Source organism: Acartia tonsa, chromosome 2 (assembly GCF_053477335.1).
Source record: "Acartia tonsa isolate MP-2025a chromosome 2, ASM5347733v1, whole genome shotgun sequence".
In the NCBI taxonomy this organism is placed as follows: Eukaryota; Metazoa; Arthropoda; class Copepoda; order Calanoida; family Acartiidae; genus Acartia; species Acartia tonsa.
Window position 1 is genome coordinate 24,733,707 of NC_137261.1, and position 15,364 is coordinate 24,749,070.

Below are 15,364 nucleotides of genomic sequence, written 5' to 3' on the forward strand. Positions count from 1 at the left end.
TATAAAGATATCTAAAACAGCTATACCAATCTTATTGTCTTTATAAAATAAAGCATTTTTAAAAGTGTCATAAAGAGAGTTACTGAAAAATAGGTATTATAATTGAGATTTTATTGAATAGTACCTATAACATTTCGGAAACTTTTCCTATTTACAGTAAGTAGGTAGTATTAACTTGTGGGTATATTATAGGTGTATGTCCAATAAAGGCTCATAAACGGCTGGACCGACTACTCTGAAAAACCTAAATGTTGATCAATGATCATAGACAGTTTAAATCTTCAAAAGAACCCAACTGTAACAGATGTAGATACTTACCTAAAGATATTTTACCAATCTCAGATCTCATGGTTGTCTGTGCCAGCTGGGTGATGGCGAACTCCGGGTCCTCCACCCCGTAACTGGACTTGTACGGGTCCATCACACGCAGGTAGAGCACTCCGTCAATATTGATTGTTACGTTATCTAGGCAAATACAGAATAGATAGATAAATACATATTTTTTCATAGATAGATAGATACCTACAAAATAAGCATCTACTAACAGAAGCAGAATTTAGTAAAAAAAATGGCTATACTTATATAATAGTAACAGGATGTCTTTGTGTTTATCTGTGTGTACCAAGGATCTCTGTAATAGTTGAACCGATATAGTTCCTAGAGTGTACCTTGTTATATATCCCGGTAATGTTTATAACTATTTTTGGGGAGAGTACAACCTTCCCTCCCAAGAGAAAAATTAAATTCATTAAAAATAACATTAGCCCCTTATTTGTAAGACCGTTGTCTGGAAGTCTTTTTAGTCCATAGAAAAAAAACCCAGCTTCGATGCTTAAGGGTATATCACACTATTGGGAGGCCAGATGAAAAAAGTTTATTTTAGAGTTAAGCAAAAATGACTTTGTAATTGTATCAGTAAGTAGGTCTAACAACACCCTTTGCAAATTTTAAAATCCAACCAAATCTAATTTTTGAAAAATTTACCTACCTAATTTTGAAAATTTCAAGTTCAAATTTCATCAAAATTAAAGGGATAGTTCTATGAAGTGTATTTAAAGAGTTAAGGTACTTAGAGTAGTGAACTTTTATATGTCTTAGTAGAATATATTAGGCATTGGATAGATATGATTATATGTTAAAGAATTTTTAACATTGACCAGACCAAACTTTTTTTATTTGACAATATCGAAAAAAGTTAAAGAGATTTGCCACATAAATTACATGAGAATGGTCTATTTTTTTTACAAATATGTATAGCCAAAACACCAATTTTAGATAATCTTTTTCCACATATTTCACAAGAGTTATAAAAAAATTGAACAGGGGTTCCCCTTGGGACAAGTTACTTAAAAAACATAAAAAAATAACGTCCGGTTCACTATAGGACAGGTTTTCTATAGATTCTTTTTAAAAAAATAAAGAAAACCGTCCGGTTTACTTACAATATACACATTATCTCACGCGGAAATACCAAATAACCATACAACATATATATATATAAAAAGACCATTCTCATGTAATTTATGTTGCAAATCACTAACTCTTTTAGATATTGTCAAATAAAAAAAAGTTTGGTCAGGTCTATGTTAAAATTCTTTATCACAATCATATCTATCAAATGCCTAATATATTCTACTAAGACATATAAAAAGATCACTACTCTAAGTACCATACTGAATATTTTATTGGTCATTCTTTGTTGTTATATGTATTTTGTTGTATAAAAAGTTTAAAGTTCTATTAACTGGTAAATGCTATCTGAAGTTGTATTTATGACAAAAAAGTTTTTGCCATATATAACACGCAACGAAGTTGAAAATAAAAATGAAAAACTCATTTTTTAAGGAAAATCCCTGGTAAAATCTCTTAATTTTAATCAATAACTTTATATTATGCACTACTACGTTATTTAAAATAGAAAAAACTTACAGTTCACTATTTTTTTTTAAATGCACTTCGTGAAACTATCCCTTTGGTTGGATTTCAAAATTAGCAAAGGGTGTTATTAGACCTACTTACTGAAACAGTTGCAAAGTCATATTTGCCTAACACTAAACTAAACTTTTTTCCCAACAGTGATCAGAGCTGGATCTTTAAATCATTTTAGTAGTGAGCCAGATCGGGTTGAGCCGAATATCAGCCTATCACAGCGCGGCATTTCATAAAATGCTGTGCTATCATTGGTGGAAAGTTGGCTCACCCCGATATGGCTCAATACTAAAATGATTTGAAGATCCAGCTCAGTTTTAAAACTAACGTCACGTATCTGACATAACAAAAGTAGAAATCGGAGTTTACGTCTCTCTTAACAACAGTCACATAAGACTAGAAATTAAGTAGGTATAACTATACATAACACTTCAGTCAACACAACAACAATTACCTAGCGGATTATGATTTTATTTCGAGCCCTTTATACCTAAGTACCTAGCAAATCAAACTATCAAAAATCAGTGGAAAATCACCTGCGGAAATGGCAGTCTGTTGTGGAATATCAATTGCTATTTCTTTTAAACTCTGAACATATTTAACTTTGTCAAGTATGGGGATTAACAAGTTAATGCCGGGGTCCAAAACTCTGAATTATTCAATTTAATCAGTTTAAATGAACAAACTTAGGTACCTATTATTTCTTCATTAGCAACTATTTCCTATTAACGACATCGCCTCTAGAGCCCTAAGAGGGGGGAGGATGACCCACCAACCTAGATATTATTTTAATGGGAAGTTTAGAAAAAGTTTTAAAAATATTTTATTTTTTTCTTGGGGAGTTGAGATACTTTTCGCAAAAATAGAAGAACTTTCCATGACCAAAAGAAGCTTAAATGTAATGAGGAGAACCATATCGGCACAGACGAAGTAAATTGGATGTTTTGGTACAACAATAAAGAGAAACAGAGAGACATTCTGTTACTTTTTAAAAGAGGATATAATCATATTGGATTAATATTAGGTAGGTAGGTAGGTATTTTGTTTAGTAATTCGATTTTAATCATAACCATTAATTTAATGACAACCCGAAGGAAGGCAGGTAAATTAAATACATAAATATTTTTTTGATTAAATTGATTCCTGTGAAATTTTCCCATTCTCTCAACCACCCAGGCTTCTTGTTGAGGTACAAACATAACTGCTGTATTAATTGGAGTTGATCCTTTCCATCGCACTGGCATACGACCTAAAATAATAATAAAGGTTTCAATTTCTGACTATGTAGGTACTTTTATATTTAGTAAATATAGGTTTTCTTCAATTGAAAACATAATTTAAATGGCTTATTTTCTAAAATATATAAACCCAAATATGTTTCCAACTTTAAAGTGCATTATTTGCGTATTATATATTATAGATAACAGAGATGGATAACACAAAAAAAAATCTTGAACTAAACATATAGGTACATCCGTTAAAGTTTAAGTTAAACATAAAACATAAAAAACATTTATTCAGTGACAGATTACGCCCCGTCTTACGAAGCAGTACATACAATAGTACACCAAGCTACTGCTTAGTACCAGGTGTACTTTACAATTTTTCATAATATTTATAAATTTAAATTGCATGACTAACACTAGATGTTATGTGTGGCACTGATTAGGCTTCCCTAAAAGTAGGAATATGCGTATCCGAGATGTTTGCATTGCCTTTTTTAGGTTGGCATTAAAATAATAAGAAAAATAAGAAATAATAATGTCAAAATAAATGTAGGTAAAATTAAATGGACAGGGGAAAAAGAGAAGGAAAGAAGGGTTACAACAAATTTTAAGGCTAGTTTTTCTTAAATTTTAAAACCATTTCTGTAATTAATAATGTAAGGTTTTTAATAAATCCAGGCAAATCAATATATTTTAAGTACATTCATTACATTCTTCAATATTACATATAGATTTAAAAAGTTCATCTTTAAGATTTAATGCAAATGTTTTTTTAGGAATATTCTCATTTAAAAGATCTTTTTCATGACAAAAATTATTCCATAGTCTTTGAAATGAAAATAATGGAAACCTTTCAATTTTTTTAAATTTGGCTATTGGAATATAAAACTCACTAGAATTTCTTAGTTGTCTCTGATTTCTTAGATTATTTCTAATCCATACACCATCAAAAGAATTTGGTAGCCTCCAGCGAATAAAATCATAAAAAAATAGTAGTTTTGTATAAATAGATAGCTCCTTAATAGGCAAAACATTAATTTTCCTAAACAAAGGTGGCGTATGGCTGTTATAAGCGGATTTGTGTATAATTCTAATAGCTTTTTTTTGTAGAACTACTAAAGGCTTAATAGATGATTCTAAGCCACAGCTCCATGCTGGCAAGCAATACAATAAATGGCTATTTATAAAAGAGTGGAATAGTGTTACTAAGGATTTTTCACATAATATATGCTTAACTCTATTGATTAAAAACAAACTTCTAGATATTTTTTTCCTTAAATATTCAATATGGTATTTAAAGTTAAGTTGAGAATCAATAAACACACCCAAAAATTTAATTGCAGGAATTTCACTCTGTTGGTTGATATAACCCAAATATCTAATTTTATCTGTATCATTCTCATTTTCATTATTAAAATCTAATTTAATTTTAATTTGGTCCCAAGTTATGGAATCCTCCCTTTTATTAAAGATCATAAATTTAGTTTTAGTTGGATTAAGAGACATTTCATTGCAACGAAACCAATCACAGATATTTTTAAGTTCAATGTTGAGTATTTCAATTATCTCATTCAAATCTTTTCCTGATATCAAAAAATTACTGTCATCTGCAAAGAGTAGTGTCATTAAGCTAGTACAATTTTTAATATCATTGATATAAACTAGAAACAAAATTGGGCCCAAAATACTTCCCTGTGGGACACCCTTGCTGATTCCTAATAAATCACTTTTTTCGCCATTTGTATAAACAAACTGATTTCTATTACTTAAATAGTTTTTAAACCATTCTAATTCTAATCCATGTATACCAATTTTTCTAAGTTTTTTTAATAAAATTGTATGCGAAATTGTATCAAAACATTTAGCAAGATCACAGAATACCCCTATAGTAATTAAATTTTCATTTTTTGCTTGTCCCAGATAATTCAAAAGGTGAATCATAGGATGTAGTGTAGATTTTTTTGCTTGAAATCCATATTGATGTTCATAGATAATTTGATTAAATTCAAGATATCTTGTGAGTTGTTCAGATACAATTTTTTCTAACAATTTTGAAAAAATAGGTAGCAAACTTATTGGACGATAATTGCCAGGGTTACATTTATCCATTTTAGAGCTGTTACTATATTTAAAAATTGGCAAAACTTTAGCAATTTTTAATTGTGAAGGAATTTGACCTGTTTTAATAGATTGGTTAATAATGTGAACAAGAGGTACGGCAATACTATTTATAATTTGTTTTAATAAACAATTTGATAATCCAAACATGTCAGAGCTCTTTTTATTTTCCATTTTTTCACTAAATTAAAAAGAACATGAATATTTATTTCTCTTAGCTTAAATACACTGTCTGTATCAGGAATAAAGTCGCACGGATTAAGTGGGGAAGGGTTAATTTGGCTGGCAATTTCATCAGCAATTGAAGTAAAATAAGTATTAAATTTGTTAGAAATATCATGATTATTACTGTAAGATGTATCATTGACAATTATTTCATCTATACACGATGTCTTGTCATTTGATTTTGAGATTACTTGTCTTAAAGTTTGCCAGGTTTTTCTTAGATTTTCTTTATTTTGATTAAGTTGTTCCCTGTAAAAAATTTTCTTTGCATCTTTTATTGCCTTATTGTAAATGTCCCTATATGTTGTATATGCAATGTTATTTACTGGTGTTTTATTTTTTGAATAAATTGTCCCTAGCTCAAGTTTTTTTCGTCTAGAAATCATAAGCCCTCCCGTCATAAATCCCTCTATTTTATGAATATTTTTATTAAATTTAACTTCTTTGATGGGAAAATGTAAATTAAAAGCACAATCAAATATTTCATGAAAGTTTTCAAAACTAATTTGTGGGTTTAATTCATTAAGAACATTACCCCAGTTGTTCGTGTTTAACATTGCATTAAATTGAATAATTTTTTCACTTGTTATATCCCTGCTGATAAATGTTTTAGGCTTTTCTGTTTTTTGTGTTTGAGAACTAACATGAAAAATAGGGAAATGATCAGAAATTGAGTTCAGAATAACGCCAGATTCCAATGTATTATTGCAAGAATTAGATAAAATATTATCAATCAATGTACATGAAGCATGTGTAACTCTAGTTGGTTTAGTAATTAAAGGCAAAAACCCGTTAGATAAAGTGTTCTCTATAAAATCATTTGTTTTTAAATGAGATTCAAATTTAAGGAGATCTAAATTCAAGTCAGACATGATGTAAGAGTCACCTTTATAAGATGACATTGCTGCTTGTAAATTTGATATTTTATCAATAAAATATTCCATCTGATCATTAGAACTCATGCCTTGTATTGGAGAATTAGGACGATAGACACAACTAATTATATTGCTTTTTTTCTGTTCAGTAATAACTTTCAATGTTAAAGATTCAAAAAGATTTTCTTCAAAATATGATAAATCATCAATTACAGTAAATCTATGTTTTTTATGAATATAGATTCCAACTCCCCCTCCCTTTCCCTTTTTTCTAGATGAAAATACAAAATTATAATTTTCAAGTTTATATAGATCTTGATCAATAATTGAAAATATTTCTTGAATACAAATTATGTCAAAATAAATGTTGTTTTGTAGAAGAAAATTGATATATTCTTTAAATTCATCAAATTTCGAGGGTAAGGAACCAAGATTCCAGCTTAAGAATTTTATCTTCCTGCAATTCTTAAATTTATTAAAGAGTTGTGTGTTGTCAAAATAGGAACATTTTAAATCTATACTGAGATACGGGCTTTCAATTTCGTTTTGATTTGCACTATTTAATTTATCAGCAAAACATTCATTTAGATAATTAATAAATGTCAAAATTTAAAGAAAAAAATAGCACATAAAAAATGTTGTAAAATTTTGCGTGGGAAAACTTAGGAACTTTTATTAAGGAAGGGAAGGAGAGAGGGGGTGAGAATATTTTAACTTCCTGTTGAAATAAGATATTTAGGGTGTATGAAAGGACATTTTTAAAAATTGAGGGGAAAAAAAATAGCGAGAAATACTATTTTGAATAAAATTAAATTACTAGTTTAATTTAGAAGGTTAAGATTAGGTCATAATTACTATTATATATACTAACTTTGAGCACTATTTAATTGTTCATTAGTTCATTGCATGATTTATCAAAAAACTTCACAGATTGTATCCTGTCTCCTTCGTTCTTAATATATTTGATCACTCTACCATCCAGGTGCCAGCATTTAGAGAATTGTTTACTTCTGATCAGTTTCTGCATTACATCATACCTCATTTTGGTGAGGTCGGCGCTTATCGAGTATCTCTCTACACCATTTTTGATGTCAATTTCTCTTATAGGCAGATTTTTTTTGTTTGAGAGGATAAAATCTTTCAATGGGCGACTATGGAACCTTACAATTATAGGTGGAACTTTGTATGATCCATTCTTGTCTTTCGGTATAGGCAGAATATGGGCATTTTTGATGTAATTTTTTATATGGTACTTTTTCACTTAGGTAGGCAAGCTTACAACAGTGTAGTAACTTTATAATGTGGTTATGTCCTTAAAATGGCTGAATACTTCCTTGTGCGACTCCATTAACATTTATACCTAGCCAATTTTAATTTGGATGTAAAGTTACATAAGTCACAATTTCCATGATAAATATAATATTTGATATTTTAAAAACTATCGTTATTACTTACATCCACCTGCTACACCCCTTCCATTTATATCAAAATGGGGATAATTTCGGAGCAGCTTTAAAAACTCTGCACGCCACTATATAAAAAGTCCTTATCTAAAAAAGAAACCTAATTTTAAGGTGCGCGGATGACATCCTTTTACCTGGTATAGCAGCTGAAAATTGATTTGGTCCCAAAACTGACCCTCCAACCTATACAAAAATATTGATTAGAGTTTAAAACATAAGAGTTACACAATTGTACTATGATGAGGCAAAAGATAGATAGAAAATGATATTTACGATAAAAGAAATATAAGTAATTATAAATCAGTGTTTCGGAGCCGGAGCCGGAAGCAGCAACATTTTTGGTGGAGCTGGATCCGGAGCCGTATTTTTCGTTAAAAACGGCTCCGGCTCCGGATTAGCTAAAAATGATTTTTTAAAGTAATATTATAATTTGGCAACGGTCTATTTCCATATAATAAACTGAAAAACTATTGTTACTTAACAAATAGACACACATCCTTCTACTTTTATATAGCTTTAATCAAATAAAAGCAAAATATTTTATATTATTTGTTTTATTTTATCAAATTCAATAATGAAAAAAAAATGATATATTAATTTTAAGTTAGGAGCCGGAGCTGGAGCCTGAGCCGTATTTCCAGATACGGCTCCGCGGAGGCGGAGCCGCATCAAAATTAAACGGCTCCGACACCCTGTTATAAATAAGTGGTTTGTTTATCAAGCAGAGTAAAACAAGTAAAAAGTAGTGAAGAGTTATTCTTAAATATAAGGAACCTACGGAAAAATCAATGATAAAGTAACAATTTAAGGATACAGCTAGTTTAAAATTTTATTTTATAAGACACAAGACGTACAGAAATAATACTCATAATGTGAAATTAATAATAATTACGGTTTGATGCCAATCTGAAATACATTAAGTGCCAACAAAATGACATAAATACTTCGAAAGAAATTTAAATGTAGGTTTCATGTTTAAATAACAATAAGTACTATTAAATCAATTTGACTGGTTGTCTTTAATTATATATTAGTTAGGTCGTCTGTGTCATAAAATAAACTAAGTTTTATTAATATTTTAGTATTTTAACTGACAAAATTAACATCAAATAATTCTCGAATCAAACGCGTTTTTTTCTGTTCATAAAAATTTGAATATGGACTTTTATTGACATATAGTCAGAACAAAAATATCAATAAAAGACTTATTTTTCTAACTAACACTTACCCTGGCTATATTAATAGATGGTTTTATTAAATTTCGCGTTAATGAAAATGCCATTTTATCTATAAATAACAATTTTTATTTATTTAAATGGTTTAATTTACAATTAATTGGTGAAATAATGTTTATTTTCTTATGAAATCTTAAATTTTGTTTCAATGTGTTATGAAAATGCAGTATCAGCTGATTACATCAGATTTGTAGCGGTGTACACTTTCATAGACAAGTTATATACTTAGAGCGGATATAATTCAAGTAATATTTTTCATAAACTCGATATAATTTCAAATGTTAAATTAATTTTATTTTATTATTTTGTTTGTAGTTGAATTAAAATTCATTTCTTTATTTTCAAACTGAATTTAGAACATACAATTCTCTATTTTCTGATTTGATGGAAAATTTTATAAAACTATCCCAATTACTTAATAATATTATAATTTGGAAAAAATTGCCTACATGTAAAGCTTCCCATACCTCCTTCCCTATATAGCTGATTTGATGAAATGTTCTTTAGTTTAATTTAAGTCTTGTTTTTTACATAGTGGCTTCGCTCCTAGTATCTAGAGGGTCTGCAACACATAAGCGGGCAAAAGAGGGGTGTAGAGGGAGGTCACCCCCCCCCCCCCTTAAATAAAAACCCTCAAGGCTTGACACCCTCTCATGAACTACTGTGCACGCCACTGGTACTGTATTGATGGGCGAAGAGGGGGGGGGGGAGATAATTTGATAAATAGCTCAAAACCGCCCCAACAATTTAGTTTAGCAATTAAGTAGATTAAAAGTCTCCAGATTGCCTATTTGAAACTTTCTTAAAATGGAGAACTCGATCGGATAAGTATTTAGTAAGATCTTAACAGGCAAATAAAATGTCTTATTACTTAATCTATATATTTTGAAAATAAAAAAAAAGATCATTAATGTATTTTTTCTGTATATCGATTATGATCAAATAAATGCAGAACAATAAAAAGGAATTTATTTGAACAAGTGTGTCTAAGCAAATAATAATGTGGCTCTTTTTCGTCAATAGATCGGGTCTAGAAACACTTTTAAATAATAATCACAATATAATTACAGTCTCGACTAACCAAATTTAATACTGTAAATTTGTTTTATTTTTTGTTTTTAAAATCTAGCTATTATTATTATCATTATATTTATCTCATATCTGATAATTTACTGAACTGATTTTTCTTTATTAATAAGAGAATAATCTAATAATAAAAATTAAGTTTGCTTTAGATATTAGAATATTTTCTGAAATTATATAAATAAGGAAAATTGAAACATGATTTTTTTTCGGTAAATCAACCTTTTTTGCTACTCCGGATTTTCTAAAGTGCTTTAGTTTTAAATCGAGGGGTGGAATTAACCAATATGTGGAATATATATATATATATATATATATATATATATATATATATATATATATATATATATATATATATCTGTGCCCCCCCCCCTCCTACACCAAAAAACTTTACTCCCTGTTTAGGGTGTTACTCAATCCAAAATAAAATTTTGACGCTTCGCCCATTCCAAAAGACTTTTTCCAAAAGTACAAATGAAGTACAGTTTTGGCAGTTTATGTCCCTTAACATTAGTTTTTAACTCTTAACATTTATTTGTCAATGCATTGCCCACCCTTCCCCTTAGACTTCAGATTGGTGGATGAATTGGTTTCCATTTTAACGATTGATTAAATTACTCCCCCCCCCAAAAAAAAAATAAAAAAATCCTTGCCAAAAATTTGATAACATAACAAGCTTAAATACTATCTTTTGCAAAATCTAATAATAAATTTGGATTGTCTCTCTACCACTGTTGTACATTAAGAAAAAAAAATTTGAAATCAAAATACATTTTATTTAGGTGAGTATAAAAGTTTACCTGGCTTGCACTTTCTATCTCTTTGCATTCTACTTTTTCCTAAATATTAAAAATTTCGTATATTTAAAATTTATTACAATTATAAATGTCTATAAAAATGACGTCCTAAAATACAAATGACCAATGATAGGCAATTACACAGACTAAATTACCAATGGCAGGCCAGTATAGATTTTAACTTGCCAATAGTAGGCCAGTATGACGTAATTTTTATAGACACTATAAAAAGCTTCTGAATTTTTTTTCTTCACATTTATTTGGTGTAACTTGACATACATACAGACCTACATTAGACATGCATTTCTAGCCATGAAATAAAACTGTACCTCAATACAGGAAACAGAATCTGGTATTTCTTCAATAGTTAGACCCTGCAGATCAATGTCTGGGCGTCCACCCACCTACAAATAGAAAGTTATTGCAGCCATAGACCCAATTTAAAGTAAGACTGAATCTTAATATCAAAATTTTACTTGAATAAAAAACTATTTATAAATAAAAAGTCGAGCACTTAACTTAAAGGGGCATTTTCTGCTCGCATGTCACCTTGAGGGAAAGCACCTTGATTTTACAACAAATCTGTTTTACCTGTTCTTCCCAGAGTTTCATCCTGTTGATAAAATCCTGCTCCTGGTTAGCTGTATCCAGCCTAATTAAACAACCATTTGCTTCAAGGTACTATTTTATTTTTTGTCTTTTTTTTTTTTGGGGGGGGGGGTTGGCTCACCAATTTGTGTAAAGGCTCATTTCCTCCACATCCTACAAGTTGTTTTCTATGGTCACAAAGATTAGAAAATATAATTAAGCCACAATGAAAAAAATTCTTTATATTGATTGAATTTTTTGCAACAGCATTTACAAGCTAACTTTGTTGTACTGTATTTATAAATTGTGAGAGTAGCTGCTCCCATTTGTTTCCAGGATATCAATCAAAACTTTACCAATATATATTATAATATGCACAATTCCCAGGCAGGGACAGTTATTGGGAAAATCAATTCTAGTAAAGTGTATAGCAATTTTTTTTATTTTTTACTAGCTAGCTTTGGCAAAGACTAATTTCCACCAAAATCAATGGGTCATTTCAAATAAGGGGCTTCACATACATATTTATCTAAAGTAGTAATGTTTTTTGTTTGTTAGAAGCTATCATTTTAACTTAAGTTTAATGTTACTTTCGGGAAGGTTTTAGGCTATTTTTCAGGCGTCCTTCCTGCTAAAAAAAAAGAACATAGAGGCTATAATAGTGGAAAGGTAGATATTTATATCCACTTCAAGGTTAGGTTAGGTTTCTTTTGATAGGTCTACAATACTTTTATGATTCCACCTAATATGATTATGAGAGCAGTTTTTAATACTTATGAAAAATCTCTGCCCTGTTAAGCTATCTGTTATTTATGATAATTATACCTGATCCTGTGCACGCCATAGAAATTTTGGCACAGCCATTTAATGGCGTGTGTCAGCCCTCCTTTATTATAACAAACAAAGGCTTTCCTTTAATTTGCTCCCTTTAGTTTAATATGTTTTTTCAGCTTTTCTTTACTAGCGGCTACACCCTTAACATCTAAAGGCCTTGTATTTGAAATATACTGAGAGGGGCAAGAAAATTGCTTAAAACGTTACCAAGACTTAAATTTGAAAACAATGGCCTAGAAACATCACCAGGATATTTGTGAAGCTTACCTGAAAAAGAGAACCCAATCGGTTCAGTATTTACTGAGATCTTAAGCTTCAGAAAAAAATCCTTTATTACTTTTTATAATAGGATAGCTTATTATTATGTCCTTTTGTTTTTTGTCAATCTTTCGTGAGTTATTAAGATTATTTTATTGTTCAAACTAATTTTCAATTCTTAAGCACTTTAATACCCTTTGTCTCTTTTTATAAACCTATAATTACCTTTTGATTAAAGTGAAAAAATTTAAATACAAAATTCTGGGGGTTTGTTTTTTCTTAGACCCTAATAATAAATTGAAATCTGACCAGGGCCAATACAAATAATTCCATAAAAATTGTAGACCAATTGTTTTAATATAGGCTTAATGTTTGTATACTTTCACTTATTGCTGAATCCTTCAATGCTGTAACAATTGCACATTGAGACTTATTTTGAGAAATGGGTTAGTAATAAGTCAATGTTAAGACAGAAATAAGGGCAATTAGATTAGGATACTTTGCAATACAGGGGTAAGGGATAGTTAATACAGAATAAAGTGTAGATATATTAGGATACTTTGCAATACAGGGATAAAGGGTAGTTAAAACAGAATAAATGGTAAATAGATCAGGATACTTTGTTATACAGGGGTAAGGGATAGTTAATACAGAATAAAGGGTAGTTAGATTAGGATACTTTGTTATACAGGGGTAAAGGATAGTTAATACAGAATAAAGGGTAATTAGATTAGGATACTTTGCAATACAGGGGTAAAGGATAGTTAATACAGAATAAAGGGTAGATAGATCAGGATACTTTGCAATACAGGGGTAAGGGATAGTTAATACAGAATAAAGGGTAGATAGATTAGGATACTTTGCAATATAGGGGTAAGGGATAGTTAATACAGAATAAAGGGTAGTTAGATTAGGATACTTTGCAATACAGGGGTAAAGGATAGTTAATACAGAATAAAGTGTAGATATATTAGGATACTTTGCAATACAGGGATAAAGGATAGTTAAAACAGAATAAATGGTAAATATATCAGGATACTTTGTTATACAGGGGTAAAGGATAGTTAATACAGAATAAAGGGTAGTTAGATTAGGATACTTTGTTATACAGGGGTAAAGGATAGTTAATACAGAATAAAGGGTAGTTAGATTAGGATACTTTGCAATACAGGGGTAAAGGATAGTTAATACAGAATAAAGTGTAGATATATTAGGATACTTTGCAATACAGGGGTAAAGGATAGTTAATGCAGAATAAAGGGCAGATAGATCAGGATACTTTGCAATACAGGGGTAAAGGATAGTTAATACAGAATAAAGGGTAGATAGATTAGGATACTTTGCAATACAGGGGTAAAGGATAATTACAGAATAAAGGGTAGATAGATTAGGATACTTTGCAATACAGGGGTAAAGGATAGTTAATACAGAATAAAGGTAGATAGATCAGGATACTTTGTTATACAGAAAATAGGGATATTTAATACAGAATAAAGGGTGGATATATTAGGTTACTTTGTTAAACAGGGGTAAGAGATAGTAAATATGGAAATAAAGATAGTTAGATTAGATACTTTGTAATACAGGGGTAAAGAATAGCTAATACAGAATAAGGGTAGATATATTAGGATACTTTGCAATACAGGGGTAAAGGATAGTTAATGCAGAATAAAGGGCAGATAGATCAGGATACTTTGCAATACAGGGGTAAAGGATAGTTAATACAGAATAAAGGGTAGATAGATTAGGATACTTTGCAATACAGGGGTAAAGGATAGTTAATACAGAATAAAGGGTAGTTAGATTAGGAAAATTTGCAATACAGGGGTAAAGGATAGTTAATACAGAATAAAGTGTAGATATATTAGGATACTTTGCAATACAGGGGTAAGGGATAGTTAATACAGAATAAAGGGTAGAGAGATTAGGATACTTTGCAATACAGGGGTAAAGGATAGTTAATACAGAATAAAGGGTAGATAGATCAGGATACTTTGTTATACAAGGGTAGTTAATTTAATATAAAGAGTAGATAGATTAGGATAAGTAGAATACTTTATGAATCAATGATTTCAATTTTATATTTTTTTGCTATTCACCCTAAGTACCTCAAAATAAAAAAAATAAAATTTTTTTAACAATATCAATCCCCATCCCTGGATTCAGGCTTTAGCAGAATTAACAAATGGTTTTCCTCAGATTGTTGATGCAAGATTCTGAATCCTAAAAAAATATAAAAGTTTTATTTTATAATAGGGAAAATGCTCTATATAACAGGTAATTTTTTTATGAAATTCATGCACAAATTGCTAGAATAAAGCGAGGAAATACAAACTGTCCCAATTTTGTATAACTTTTGCGGAACATGTTCCCATTACGTCATATTTTTCATTCCCGAAAAAGGGAAGGGGGAAAGAAAAAAAAGGGAAGGGGGGAAGAAAAAAGAGATGGGAGAGATTTTCTTCCCCCCTTCTCTTTTTCGGGAAAGAAAAATAAGTCGTAACTGGGACTTGTTCCACAAAAGTTATACAAAATTGGGACAGTTTGTATTTCCTCGAATAAAGCTATTTCAGACTTACTATGGCGTTTTATGGTTAAAGTTAATGTAATCAAAGAATAAGAACAGTCTATTACTTTAATAAATTAAGTACTTAAATGTAACAGTTAATATAATTTAGAAATAGTCTTAAAAATTTCGGTTATTTATGTACTTTTATTAGTTTTAAATAAAAG

The 15,364-nt window shown here is 29.8% G+C and overlaps 1 protein-coding gene across 14 annotated transcripts in view; it reads right to left on the reverse strand.

Moving 5' to 3' along the window:
* Stoml2 (stomatin like 2) overlaps positions 1-15,364 on the reverse strand; it is an 82,342-nt gene that overhangs the window by 49,996 nt on the left and 16,982 nt on the right. For all 14 annotated transcript variants that reach the window (XR_013875427.1, XR_013875419.1, XR_013875426.1 and 11 more), the window contains exons 9-16: positions 14,825-14,854; positions 11,543-11,602; positions 11,281-11,355; positions 10,955-10,993; positions 7,971-8,019; positions 3,073-3,178; positions 2,466-2,578; positions 319-465 (exon numbers count right to left, since the gene is read on the reverse strand). Coding sequence is in view for 2 of the 14 variants with exons in the window: in XM_080149780.1 (XP_080005906.1) it covers positions 319-465; positions 2,466-2,578; positions 3,073-3,178; positions 7,971-8,019; positions 10,955-10,993; positions 11,281-11,355; positions 11,543-11,602; positions 14,825-14,854 (619 nt within the window). In the remaining 12 variants the exon portion in view is untranslated. The remainder of the gene's footprint in view (positions 1-318; positions 466-2,465; positions 2,579-3,072; positions 3,179-7,970; positions 8,020-10,954; positions 10,994-11,280; positions 11,356-11,542; positions 11,603-14,824; positions 14,855-15,364) is intronic.